Source organism: Rhea pennata, chromosome 18 (assembly GCF_028389875.1).
Source record: "Rhea pennata isolate bPtePen1 chromosome 18, bPtePen1.pri, whole genome shotgun sequence".
NCBI lineage: Eukaryota > Metazoa > Chordata > Aves > Rheiformes > Rheidae > Rhea > Rhea pennata.
Genome location: NC_084680.1, coordinates 5196155 through 5210394, shown reverse-complemented (window position 1 = coordinate 5210394; position 14240 = coordinate 5196155). Strand labels below are relative to the sequence as shown.

Genomic DNA, 14240 nt, shown 5'->3' with positions numbered 1-14240 from the left:
TATTTCAGGGTTTCCGGAGTGCTGAGACAAGACTGTAACGCTCCTATCTTACTTATTAATAGTCTCACAATAACTTTACATTAAGTAGCCAGAAAATAAAAATTTAATCCTATTAAAGCCAACTGGGAGAACTACAACAAACAGAAAATACAATGTAAATCAGTAAACTAGAAACGAATTTGGAGAGACAATCAAGAAAAGGCTCCAAAGAAATAAAGAACTAACTGACTGTAAAACAGAAAGAGGAAGCCAGTAAGAGGATCCCAACACAGACCTCCATACCTGAACAAGAGCCTTCTGCAAATGGACTTTTCACTTCCTTCTAGAGTGAACTAGTTCACTCTAGAAGTGAACCCTTCTCACCCATCACATCACTTACAAAGACCTGTAGGACATAACTTTTGAAAAAGTTTACTGCAAATTCTTCTGTTTCAGGGAGCGCTGTTGAAACCCTCTGAAACTGGACTCATTTAAAAAGCAAAACAGAACTGAAGAGCCCATGCCCTGCAACCAAAGCTCCTCTGAAGTGCCTCTTGATTGGGCATTCAAAAATTGAAATCAAAATAAGTGAAAATGAAAACGAACACTTTACTGCTCCAGGAAGCATCTGGCTGGCTGCATGTTCAGCTTACGCAGCCTGGCAAGGGATTTGGGGGTTGTTTTACAAGAATCAGAATGAAGGCAGCTTGAGATTTCTGCTTTGGGCTTTATTCCCTGGTATCTACAAAACAGCAGGTCCTGACTTACATTACCCCACGGAAAGCTATTCACAAAGTGCCCCTCCTCACTTCGCTTCACTTTGCCTCTCTTCTGCTTCCAGGTCTTAATTCTCTGATAATTAGGTGATTAACTCCCAGTGCAGCCTTGTTACCTTGTTAACAGACAGACACTTTTATTCCACTACCTACTCCCAAAAAATACAGGTAAGACCTTACCCTTCTTTCCCATATGGTTTAAACTGGTTGTCAAGGCCAGGAGTTATTAAAGGGACAAAAAGACCTAGAGGAACAAAGAACAACTGCACAAGCCCATTGCCTCAAGGAAAGGGAATAACAACACTCCCGTGGTGACCATGCTGGAGCGTCCACAGCCACCCGATATACAGCTTCTTCACCCTTCCTGTTAGAAAGCATGTCTAAGCTAAATCTTTTTCATTTCAGATTAAGCTGATTACTTCTTCTTCCCTCAGTGGATCTGGCGAAGAATTAAAGTCTGTCCTCTTTAAAAACATCTTCGCATTTATTTCAAGGCTTCTCCTTTCTGTCATAAAGTCTCTAGACTAAATCCTCGCCCTTTCAATCACTGCTTTAAGGCACATTTGCCAAACTTCCCAGGGCCCTTCGTTGCTCCGTTCTAGACTCCTTCCAATTCGCTTACATCTCTTCCAAAGCTCCATGCCCAAAACTGGAAGCTGTATCCAAGCAGAGAATTCACCAGCACTTAAGAGCGTAGTAACTCTCTCTCTCACTTCCATTTTACATATGACAAATCTATTAACATACTGTAGAACGAGGAGTATTTTTTTCAACAGCAAAGCATTTGCTGGCTCAAATTCTGGGGGGAGTTGCCCATAATTTCCACAATTTCTGCAGTGCTGTATAGCTGGCTCCTGATTACTTTGTTTTGGTGTATTTGATGTCACCTTTCACTGTTCAGCTTTGCACCTCTCTTTAGGGAGTTTCATGCTGTTGATTTCATATCATTGATCAAAATAATTTTGAATTCTAAAACAGTCCTCTAAAGTGTTTCTCTCTCTTCTCAGTTTGGTGCCCTAGGCCCATATTATAATTGTACTTTCTATTTCATAATGCTGCATTAATGAATATATTACAGAGAAGCTGATTCCAGGATAAAAAACCCTGCCATTTGAAACGCTCCCTCAGATTGACAGTGACCACTCATACATCATCTTTGACACTGACTTTCCAAAAAGGGGACCCCAAAGCCTTTGAGTTCATGAAGACCCCATCTGCCTCGGAGAACAAAGTCAAAATCTTTTTGCCCTTCTCCAGGCCTCTGGGATAACCTCATCCTCTCCCATGCTCTTAATACCACTTCCAAGATCCCTCCACTTGCTTCAAGTCCCACTGCTTTCTGAAGATGTATACTCTTTAGTCTGCTTGTTTCCTACTCTGACCTCCAAGAGGGTATTTTCTCTACATTTGTTACATTATTTGATAAATTCAGTCTTTTTGCGATATTTGAAACTAGCTAATGCTGATAACATGTTACTGTTATTGCCGCTTCATTTGTGATAGAATGCATGCATTTGCAGCTTCTGCCTACGTGGGTTTTGTAGGCTGCAATGGTGAACAGTAGCTAACCAGGCAGATCTCATTTTTCCTTTGATGAAATTGCATTTTTTCAGTGGATACCTGTTCCATCTTTTTTTTTTCCCCCAGTGTGCCTTAATGAGGAGAACAAAAAGTTGCAAGTCTTGTTTTGCCCTTCCCCTCTTCCTGCACACAAATTCTTCTCTGACAGACTGTCCCTTATTATTTTGTCAAACAGCCCAGCAAAGCTGATAGAGTAACAGTCATTAAATATAAGAACTTAATTTCGCAATATCTTTAAATTATATGTTTCAAATGAAAAATGACATTTGCTTAAGGGATAAAGCATGATTCCTCTTGTTTCCTACTTCTGCCTTTTTCCCATGAAGACTTATAATATTATGCCTCTTTTTATCATGGTAATGCAAAAAATCCTCCTTACATCTCAAATTAAAAAAGGGAAGCTTGCTATGTGCCCTGGACAATGATTCTGCTATTGATCCAGCAGATTCTTTATTAGATTATTCTGAGACAGCTGAATGTAATTTAATACCTATTTATTTTCTATTCTTACGTCAGTCTGGGATACAATCTTTTCTGCATGAAATTAGTACTTTCTCCTTTCAACCTCAAAAAAAGATTAGACTAACCTCCTTTCTTAGATTATTTCAGGGAACTGTCTTTTCAAACAGAACATTGATATTGAGGGTTCTTGGTAGTCTTCTCTTCTAATAATTTGAAGTCTAATATTTAGTTGTGATCAGTAGGTTCTAGGCTTTTCTTTCTTACTATGCATTAATGCAAGAACTGCTGATGTCAGATAAAAGGAGAAGAGATTCTAGATGAGGGGAAAAAAGACAGAGGAAGGAAAAAATGATCAGGTTTCATAAAGACAAAGGACAAGGAACTGAAGAGGAATTGCATACTTTTTATATGGTTATCTACAACCTAGAGAAAAGATTGAATGATGGCACACCAGAATTGAAAGAGAATACAAATGTATCGAGGTCAGTGTAAATTAAGGCGTGCTTTTATAAGACATGGCCCCGCTACTCTAAATGCAGCCTGTTACCGAAAGAGACCAACCTGCTGTGCACCCCTCTCATGAACTGCCTGCAGGCCACAAACGGCTGGTTTTTCTGCAGGGTTATTTTTTGCCAGATTACCATCAGTGTGTGTGTAGGGGGGTGAAACAGGAGCCCAAAGCTATAGTCAGAAGGAAGGGAAAAGGGACTGCCAGCAGCCTGATGGTCTCGTGTGTAGCACGAGAAACAGCCTCAGCCTTAATTAAGACCATGAGGAACTGCAGAAGGACAAAAGCAGAGGAACGAGGAGTTTAGGGTTGCTAAGTACAAACTTACACATTGGAATACCTTGAACTATTTGCAACGAACATCAGCAGCAGCCAGTCTGTCACAGAGGCAGAACGATGAATAGTTCCATTTGACCTTCAGCAGTAGCCACAACATAGAAAATTTAAGATCCTCTCTTGTGGTTTTAAAATCCTCCAAATCAGTCTGGCTGGAGAGTTTCTGATGAAGCACTGGCAGTCAAATTCCTCCCTATCTAATGAAAGTTTTTGCAACCCAGGAATTTGTGAAAACTTCTGCATACAAGAAATTTCCTTCATTTCCTCTGTTTGGAGCCTAGAAATGTAGGAAGGGCAAAGGAGGGGGAGGGAGAAAGGATACCTTTAAGCTAGAAAAATCACTTTCTCCCAAACAAAAAATACAAATATCAAACAAAACATTCTTATTAAACAAACAAACCCTACAGCCTGTTTTTACTTCACAGAAAGCACCATAAGTCAGATTTTAAAAGAAGTAAGCTCCCCTAACAATCCAGACTTTAACTAAACTTTTCAGATGTGGTACTGCCTTGCCATTTGCCTGCTTTTCTGGCAGCTCATGGGATAACCTAGGCTGTGAACGACTCGGGAGGGACCTCTGTGTCTTCGCTGCACATGCTGCATTTTATCATTCCTAACTATTCACTCATGCTTTTAGATTTAACTGTGACAACTGCATAGGGAATCAAGCTCAGGGCGTTCTTGGTCTGAAATGACCAAAAAATACCTGGACACAGGAAATAAGCTCACTTCATTCTATATCCAGGCACCTACTTCACCGTCCTGCTTCAGCTGCTTGGTAATAAAGTTCCAATTATCCATCTAAACTGGTCTAAATGAGAAATATTGATGTTAGAACTGCCTTGACGTAAACAACAAAAATTGCACTCAGCATCCCCACAACTGTTGGTGATCAGTCTGTCCTCAGGACCACCTACAGCAAAGACTTGAGCACAGAATTTCTCTGTACCAGACAAAAAGCTCTTTAACCAAAGCACTCCTTGCTTAGACAACGGTCAGAAGGAGAAGCTGACCTTCAGACCTAACAACACAAGCTGAGCAAGGAGCAAGCTCTGTCAACGCAGACATACCTTAAAAAAAATTGAGCTCTGCCTTCAATTGGCACAAACGTGTGCTCTAACTGTACCTCTTACTGCATGTTAAGCCCATCCACATGACAGTCATATTGTCATATTAGTAAGCCACTTCTCCATCTGGTGCTCCCTCCTTAGTACGGATGACAAGTCTTCCTGATGGTATTTTGAAAACAAAATATAATCAACTCTGCATAAATATATATCTACTATTTGGAAAAGAATCTCCCTCACCCCCCCCCCCCCCAGATCAGTCTGAAACACTGTTGACAAACAGGGATGTGACTGATATCAAATTGCATTGTGTAAATACTATGATATACCCATGCTGCTCCCACGAGAGTGCTTATTTACAAGTAGTTTTAACTGGAACAAATCAACAGCAGCAACTACTGATGTGACTTTGCACAGACAAAACAAGACATGCACTCTGACCACTTTTTAACCACACACAGCACAAGGACTCTGCGGCTGAGCTGTCAGTCAGTCAGCATTTCCATGGGCCAGAGCTCAAATAAAAGAATCAGATACTTTTTTGGATATTTTTGTTCAACTTGCTCATCAATGACCTGGACGAAGGGACAGAGTAACTCCTCAGGAAGTTTGCTGATGATACTGAACTGGAAGGAGTGGCTGATGCACCTGAGGGCTGTGCTGCCATTCAGAGACCTGGACAGGCTGGAGAACTAGGCAGAGAGGAATCTCATGAAGTTCAAAGGCAAGTGCAGGGTCCCACACTTAGGGAGGAATAACTCCATGCACTAGTACAGGCTGGAGGCTGACCTGCTGAAAAGCAGCTCTGCAGAAAAGGACCAGGGAGTGCTGCTGGTGGACAAGAAGTTCAGCATGAGCTACAAATGTGCCCTTGAGGCAAAGATGGCCAGTGGTCTCCTGGGCTGCATTAGGAAGAGTGTTGCCAACAGATCGAGGGAGGTGATCCTGCCCCTCTACTCAGCCCTGGGGAGGCCTCATCTCAAGTACTGTGTCCAGTTCTGGGCTCCCCAGTATACGAGAGACATGGAGCTACTGGAAAGAGCCCAGCATAGGGCTACAATGATTAGAGAACCAGAACACCTGTCTTACAAGGAAAAGCTGCAAGAGCTGGGCCTGCTTAACCTGGAGAAGAGAAGACAGAGAGGATCTTATCAATGTCTACAAACACCTGAAAGCAGGGCATCAAGAGGATGGGGCCCGACTCTTTCCAGTGCTACCAAGTGATAGGATAACAGGCACGAACTGAAACACAGAAAGTTCCATCTGAGAATGAGGAAAAACCTCTCTACTGCAAGAGTAACACAGCAATGGAACAGGTTACCCAGAGAGGTTGCAGAGATATTCAAAACTCGTCTGGATACAATCCAATCCAATGTTCTCTAGGTGACCCTGCCTGAGCAGGGGGGTTGGACTAGATGATCTCCAGAGGTCCCTTCCAACTTCAATCATCCTGCGATTTTGTGTTTTTATGACTGCAAAGCGGCTTCCGGCCATTTTGGGGGTACAAGAGCAAGTTTTGCGTTGCATATATGGAGCCACAACATCTGCCAGGGGCAGTGCAGCACAAAGACTCTGGAGAAAGATTTCTATTAAAAGCTGGGGTAGGTTATGTTTTTATTAATCAAAGTTGAATTATAGATAAATCAGATCTCTGAGGCAAGAGAATGTATTGAGCTCCATGTCTCTGTCAGTGGAAAATTGTTCCCTGCACAATATTTTTCTGGTACAGTCTGGCTTAGGTACAGAGATAGCAGCAGGCTTCCTTTCCCCAGAGCACTTCAGTGCAAGATTAAAAAAAATCTTTCGTTTTAAATGAAATATCTACACTGCAAACAAAGCAAGCCTTGCTTCTGTGCAAAGCTATACCATCAGGTAATTCTCAACAGCTAAGTTTTCCAGAGACGCATTACAGCGATAAAAAAGAAAATTTATATTCTTGCAATATATTAAAATTTCCTGCAAGTTCTAAAGAGAAAGTCTTCATACCACTTTTTACCAGAGAAAATCATCACAGGAAGGGGTTTTGTTTTGGTTTTTTTTTAATTCTTCCTAAACAGTAGGGATACAAAAGTCCTTGTTAACAAAGATTTATGAACCAGTATGATAAAGTAGAGAGATCACTATCTTTTTTTCCTGAACAAAAAAGTAGCAGTCCCTCTTTACAGATAAGCAAACTGGATGAAATTAGTAATTACAGCCTGGAGCTAGGGGGACTTTTATGAACAGTATCACACTGGAACCTGAGCACCTGTTCTCAACAGGAAAGTGTTTCATCTCCAAAGGACAGACAAAAACTAGCATGATTGCAACCTTTTTATGAGGCCATCTAGTACCTTTCCAGTCATTAGACTAGACTAGCTAAAACTGCTTTGATCCTATTCTCCTTGCACTGACCTGGCTCTTTCCCAGCATGACACATTTTACTTTGCAGGGTGCTTTTGTTTCAATTTTACAGCCTGGTTAATGGTTTTAATTCCTAAAGAGATCCTTTCAGAACTACAGTATACTAATTGAAATATTACTACAGGAGACACATAACACTCTACTCTTTCACTGCCCTATGTGACTGTGATCATCTTTCCTTTGTTATGCCTCTCATCCACCCTGTTTTCCTCCCTCCCAGCTGCAATCAAACCCTACAGGTCTGAGGGATTTTTCAATGCTGCACTGAAAATCAGTGGAAACAGGGTATTCTGTATGCAGAACAGCATGAATAAAGGTTCTTTTTTTGTTAGATTTCCAGCTGCATGACTCTTGGATCTGATAAGCCACACGCTGACCAAGAAGGTCTCTTTTCTGTGAGACCCTTAAGCTGAACTCAACAAAAAAGTAAAGCTACATTTAGTTTTCTAGGAGTGGAAGACAGAGAGGAAGAACATGCTGAAACATGAAACCTCTTGATGTTCTTTTGTGTATTTTTGATTAAGGAGCTAGACGGGGAGGCAAATACAGTCACAACACACTTCACACTGTTCTTGGGTATAGCAGGATGCTGCATAGGACAGTATGACCTTGGCATAAACAGAGCAGTGACCAGTACCCGACAAAAGGAAGGATAATTACTGCACAGTGCCTGACTATCAAGCTATTTTAGTGAACTGGCAACATTATTTCCCCTAATGGTCGCAGGAACATTTGTTCCTGAAGGTTTTCAGGATGATCTGGCAGGTAAAGCATCAGACTGGAGCCAAGAGGTGTAATGAGTTTTAAACTCACCTGCTGTGACCTTCAGACACTTGCTTTATCTCTTACTCCTTCTTTTATCAATACTTGATATTAGTTCTTCAAAGTCCAGACTCTCACCTAACACAGCAAGTCCTGTCAGCACTCTCAGAAACAAGGGAGAAGGTACAACAAGACTGACTAAAGAGACATCAGAGTTAAATATGTGTTTTTACTTTCAAGTTTCATAGAGCCAGACTTGTAACTCAAGCTAACAGTAGAATATACAGAGGATATTCAGTACAGATAAACAAGCACCTGAAGATTACCAGCCAGTACTGCACAGCCAAAAAAAATTCTTCTTACTAGGCTTAATCCTATGTGAAGGTTAACAATACACCGAAAGATGCATTTTGGTCTACAAGAACACAGGTGCACAGATCTAACAAATACAGACTCAGGCTCTCTATTCAAATCTCTTGAACCGCTGACTCCCCTTTTCCGCTTCTCAGAGGAAAACTGCTTACTGAATACTATCCAGAAAAAAAAAAAAGAAGGAGCACTAACATGCCAGCTTGAATAGATATTTCACAACTTAGCACAGATTCAAGACATGGCCATTTAATGTTTTAATAAGCTCTGAATCTATGTCAAAAGGCAAACTAACAGAACTCCCAACAAGATACTGATGATCTGCAACTCATTGAAATAATTTAACATCTTCACAAGAAGAACAGTTAAAGTATGGCTAAGGGCTGTACATTCCACCTGAAGCTCAGATGTTACTGCCAGTGATTCCAGTATGCTCTTCTTCCACTACTACCCATTGATGCGGTAATTCACATGGATTTCTGGTTTGATGTCACACACTAGTGACAGCAGCTGAGAGAGTACTGTCTCACGATTCTTCTGGAAGTTCTGCTGGATTATGCTCATCTTCTCCTGGGTCTCCTTCTCAACTTCAGTGGTGCAGCTACCATGAGATCCAAGGGCCTACAAGCAACAAAGGAAAAAACGTTCACAGGGAAGTAGTTTGACAAAGAAAATACTGGACTGGCTCCATATTCTGCCATTCTGTGCAGCCTCAGTGAATCTTACTGCAGCGAAGATTTATGATTGAGAAGAACTGCGCATGAAAAGACAGAAAAACTGTCTTTTTTTACTGTTGTGTGCTCTTCTCAGAATTGCCACTAATAGTGCCCAAGTTCACGTACCAGCTGCAGTTCATGCCCTTCTATGCTCTCTCATTCATCAGCTATCAGTTTAGAACACAAGCTTCTGTAAGTAGAGCAAGAATGCCTGAAATCAAGGTCCTCTTGTCCTTAGAACTGTAACTAGGAACTCCTGGGCATTACTGCAGTAAATGGTTTTAGAAAAATAATACTCATGATTTAATTTAAGCACAGTCTTCCCATCACCCATTGCTTCTGTTCATTGAAATTCCTGATGAAAATTCCTTATTAAAAAAAAATCTCTGGCTTCTTAACATGACTGTGGGACACAACTGTCATAAGCACAGCAAGGAGCCTCCCACCCACCTCCCCCATAAGCAAGGGCAGAGAGAGAAAGTCCCCACTGTAGGCAGAGAAACACAGAGGCATAAAGTATGCTGAAAGAGGGAATACCACCTTGGGTGCCTTCCATTCAAAGTTTCTCTCTGCAGAGAAAAGTAAATAAAATAGAACCAACTGACAGAGTAGTAAAATTCACTTTATTAGCCTAGAATTGCCTGATACCACGCTAAGTAGTGAACCAAGCTAACAGGTGCTTATAAAGATTTAATCTTGACCTACTGGCATGAAAGCTATTATGCATGACAATATAGGAGGTGGTACTAAACACACTGAAAGGCTGACAGAGGGGAGAGATGCTAAGTCACTTTCTGAAGACTTCCCAAGAACTGACAGGGGCACACAGCATATGTAAGCATCCTGCTCTCAGATGGAAAAAGGCTTCAGTTTTGTATCTTTTAGGAACACCTTCTCTTGCTCAGAATAAAAGGAAGATACACCCCCTGAGACATTGCAAGCAAGACTGCTGATTAGAACAGCAAGTCTTGTAACTACTTTAGCAAGACAGCATCATCTATTAGGCAAGTAGTTTCTACCAAGTTAGCATTGTAAAAGCTAGCTTGTGACAGGAGGAATGAGCTCCGTCTTATTTGACATTGCTACATACTGCAGGCTTCATCAGGCTGAGACCCTCACCAGGGAACCAATCAATACATGACCCTATTAAATTAATTATTTGCCAGTTAATACTTCTGTTTTTTGAGATGCAACACACAATGTTCTGGTTTATTTCCACTGATCTCTCCCTGACACGTGGCTGTGCATTTGAGGAAGGCAATTAAGGGAAGTACATCTCCTGCAAAGTGTTCCACCCTGCAGGCAGCTCTCAGGGCAAATAACACCAACTGCAAGGCTAAGGGCCTGGGTAGGTAACAGTGAATTATCTAGAAAACAAACCGCTGCTTCCTTGGCTTTGAACTCCTTCTCCCTCTGCAGACGGTACTGTTCAATCTCTGCTTGGGCTTCTTCCTTTGCCTGCTTCAGCCTCCGATTCTTTCCTGTTTCAAAAAAAAACGTATCATATTAAATAAAGAAGGTATTGAGAGCATGTTTCCCCAAACCACTCAAGCTATGTGATGCTAAACAGGCACTGTAGCGATGGCTACTGCAGTACCTCATTCTGTAGCAGGCTATCAGTAAAGCACAGCACACCCTCTCAGCTCTTCCATGTATGCTTTGTTAACCAATCTCAGGAGCACCAGGCTGCTTGCATGCCACTGCATCATCACCAGCCTCACCAGGCAATGAGCTTCCATCAGCAAGAACTGCACAGGTTCTCTAATCTAGTGGATGCACTTAGACAACCTGCAGGTTTGGCTTCACTCATGCAAGTGTACAATATCTCAGTATAATCCCCAAAAGTACAGCAGAAAGAACATGCAGTCTTAGTTTTGTAATCAAAGAACTGGCTAGCACATTAACTTCTCCTCCTTGACTCTATCATCCTTCCTTTCAAAGTTATCAACATTAGAGTGAACTACAATAATCTACTTTTCACAAAACTGTAAGAGGTTAGAATTGCAAGAGAGCCTACCTTCATTAAATAACAGCATCTGAAGTTAAGAAGCTGGTTTGTTTAGGTGAGGATCTTTGAGAAAAATTTTGGCTCCACTTAATAGAAAAAGTTGGCTTTGAGCCCTCCAAAAAGCTCTCTCTGCTCTATAAAATATCTAGTCATCTACATGAAAATATATTGCTTTCATCACAAGAAAAAAAAAAAAAAAAAAAAAAAAAAACAAGATTAAAGAAATGTGCAGATAAGCATATCCTATCCCTCAACAGAAAAGCCTGATGCCATGAAGGACAGATTACTGATGTTGGACTCCTACTGGGGAGCATGCCCCACTTGCATGTCACTTTTCCAGTTGGAGAGAAGTCACCCAATTCATATGACACTTGTGCAAGTTTCTCCAGCTAACAGACACCTGCGTGCTGCCACAAAGTGTTCAACTTTGCTTTCCACATCTTCACACAGAAGAGAGATTTCTGAATAACCAAATGACAATTACACTCCCAAGGAGCTGACAGGTACCACTAATCTCACCATCGCTAAGAGCATCCCTTTGGCTTGGTTCTCACTAGAGAGGCAGGCAAGGGGTTGTTTATATAGAGTCAACACTTCCTGAGCAAAGCACGCACTGCATGCTCTCTCCCTTTCCCCAGGACACCCAGGGAAGCAAACCCTGCTGAAATAACGAGCATAATATAACAATCTACACAGAAAGGTTGAGAGAGCCCCTTGTAACAGCTTGAACACTGAGGGCTTTGTGCTTTGGCCATGCCTCTGTTCAGCTCCCAGCCATTCACACTCTCAGCCCTAAACTAGTGGTGAAACATCAATATCACCTTCACTAGCTGTCAGTGCTGAGCAGTCCCTTGGGCAGCACCAGGCCAGGAAGGCCCGGAGCAGCAGTAAGGCCTGCCCACACCCTCTGCAAGACCCTGGCTGGATATTAGCTCGCTCAGTCGGCTCATGAGGGGCAGCTCCAACTCTAGCAGCATTGTAAGCAGAGAAAAAGTAAAAGTTAAAGATGCAGCCGGCAAAACCGATCGCTGGAGCCTTTCCCTGCACCCCCTGTGAAACACAGGGGCCTGCAGGGAGGCGGGCAGGGGGCCGCCGCGGCACCCGGGCTGCAGGAGGCTGCTCCAAGCCGCCAGCCCTCAGGTGCTCCGCGTTACCCCGCGGGCCGGGCAGCAGCCGCCGCGCCTCAGCCCGGCCGCGCATCACCTCCCCCAGCCAGGCCCCTCCGAGGCCGCGGGCGCCACGGAGACCCCGCCGCCGGGGCGGAGGGAGGGCGCGAGCGTGGCCGCGCCGCCTACTCACGCTTGCGGGCCTCGGCCACCTTCTCGGCGGCGCGCTTCTCGGCCTGCAGCAGCTGCTGGATGCCCTGCGACTGGCTCGCCATGATGATGGCGGCTATTCCCCTCACGGCCGCGGCAACGGACGGCGCCGCGACGTGCTGCGTCACCGCCGGGGCGGGGCGGGGCGGGGCGGGGGCGGGGCCAGCGCGCCCCCTTCCCCTCCCCCTCCCCCTCCCGCCGCCTTCGGCGGGCCGCGGCGCCCAACGGCCGGTGGGGCCGCGCGCGCGTGACCCGCGCAGCCCGGCGGCGCTGGCTGAGGGCGGCACTGGCTGAGGGCGGCGCTGACACGGCGATAAGCGCCTCGGGCGTCGCAGCACCGGGCTGAGCAGAGCCCGGAGGCCTCCGGAGCCGCGGCGGGCGCCGTGTCTGAGGCTGCTTCCCCAGCTCGTAGGGACTGCCCGTTTAAAAACGTGGCCCTAAAAAAAAAAAAAAAAAAAAAAAGAAAGAAAGAAGGCAACTTCAAGAACTAGAATGGCAATAGAAGTTTTTTTTTTTTTAATTCTTGGTTTTCAATCACTGAGGCAGCAGCAGCGGGGCACCCGGCGGGCACTCCGCCGGCGGAGCAGGCCCCCCGGGAAGCGGTGTCCCCCGAGGGCAGTGGGCCTGACAGGTCCCTCCTGAGCTCAGGCCCACAGAAGCGCACGGGGGTTTATGACCGCCCGGGACCATTCTGTAACGGTGCCCTCCGCCCTGCACGCGCCTAATTCACTTCAACCCCCTTCCAGCCTAACCCCGGGCCGCTGTGCCGCGGCGGCAGTTTGAAGCCCTCGGCGCCGGTTCCTCCCAGTCCTCGCAGCGGTGTCAGAGCTGCGAGAGTGACTCACGTCGCTACAGGGAATTCGTGTCTGCCGCTATGGCTCTTCCGTCCCCAGTGATGGAAGGGACATGAGACAATGAATCAAGCGCGTATTTAGGGAGCTAAACAGGAATTATGAGTATTTGGCAGGGTGACCTTCATCTGGTCCCAGAGATTAACTAAATGGGCTTAGGCAGCCTGTCAGGCTAGCATGATACTCATTTCAATAAAAGATGTGAAGATGGGGCAAAGAGCCCTGATGGCAAATCTGTGTTTTGAACCAAGCCTGGAAACTAGCAATTTGGGTAATCGCAGAGCAGGAACAGCTGCTGAGATGCAGACAGGCAGCGTACCCTCTTCTGCAGTGGTACTGTTCAGTCTCAGCACCACAGGTCATTTCCAGGCACGTGAGAGTCCATGTCCTGTGCATCTGTAGCGTTATCCCACTCCCATCCCAGCCTGCTGAAAACCTAACACGGACGTCTTGGTATAGCCGTACCACTCCAAAACCACAGTTTCAGGGCCAGCTTTCTGCTCGCTGTGGACACTCATCTTGCTCCAGTTCTTTGGAGCCACTTGCCCGTCTCTCACTGCAGAGGCCTGTGCAAGAGCCCTGAAATCACAAGACTTTCCACTGACTCCTGCAGCCTTCCAGCGAAGCCTGTTGTTGCTGTTTCCATCTAGACACTCACCATTCCTATTAGCTGCAGCCGTTGTTTTAAGATGTTCATGTTCTGCTAATTAAAGCTCTGGAGCTGAACCCACGAATTATCCCCACAGCCAAATGTTTTGAAGGCAAAGCAACTCATTTAAATTAGTTTGCAACAAACCATCTGAAACAGACTCTTAAAGTCAGGATGGTCAGAGGGGTGTTATTTTCCTCCTGGATGACTGATTTTCAGACTCACTGCTTCTGTCTGAAAGATAATGACACCTTTTTCTACCGCTAGAAATATCCTGGTTATAATTGCAGAAAGTTTTCAGACAAAAATCCCTCTGAAAGTACAGCATGGGGTTCACCAAAAACATTTGACAAGTTTATGACAACTCATTTTGTTGCTAAGTAAATGGGGTAAAACCAGTTTGTATTTAAAACAAAATTTCATTTGGTTACATTTCTTTTTAGTTTTACACAAATGA

At 44.3% G+C, this 14240-nt stretch overlaps 1 protein-coding gene across 2 annotated transcripts; it reads right to left on the bottom strand.

Annotated features, from left to right (window-relative positions):
• Positions 1-8083: 8083 nt before the first annotated feature.
• ATP6V1G1 (ATPase H+ transporting V1 subunit G1) lies at positions 8084-12402 on the bottom strand. 2 transcript variants are annotated; one of them, XM_062591116.1, is made up of 4 exons: positions 12267-12356; positions 10977-11138; positions 10340-10440; positions 8084-8864 (listed from the first exon to the last, which is right to left on the bottom strand). In XM_062591116.1, the coding sequence occupies exons 2-4, from the start codon at positions 10993-10995 to the stop codon at positions 8691-8693; spliced, it is 294 nt and encodes a 97-aa protein (XP_062447100.1). In that variant the 5' UTR covers positions 10996-11138; positions 12267-12356; the 3' UTR covers positions 8084-8690. The 2 variants fall into 2 exon arrangements, with proteins under 2 accessions (XP_062447100.1, XP_062447099.1); XM_062591115.1 differs by lacking the exon at positions 10977-11138 and having other exon boundaries at positions 12267-12402.
• Between the last annotated feature and the right edge of the window lie 1838 nt (positions 12403-14240).

Excerpts from the sequence above, each read along its gene's own strand:
- ATP6V1G1 (XM_062591115.1), bottom strand. The coding sequence starts at position 12,348 with ATGGCGAGCCAGTCGCAGGGCATCCAGCAGCTGCTGCAGGCCGAGAAG. Across the intron at positions 10,441-12,266 it reads GGTGGCCGAGGCCCGCAAGC|GAAAGAATCGGAGGCTGAAG; the intron begins GTGAGTAGGCGG and ends TTTTTGAAACAG. Across the intron at positions 8,865-10,339 it reads TCAAAGCCAAGGAAGCAGCG|GCCCTTGGATCTCATGGTAG; the intron begins GTTTGTTTTCTA and ends TGTTGCTTGTAG.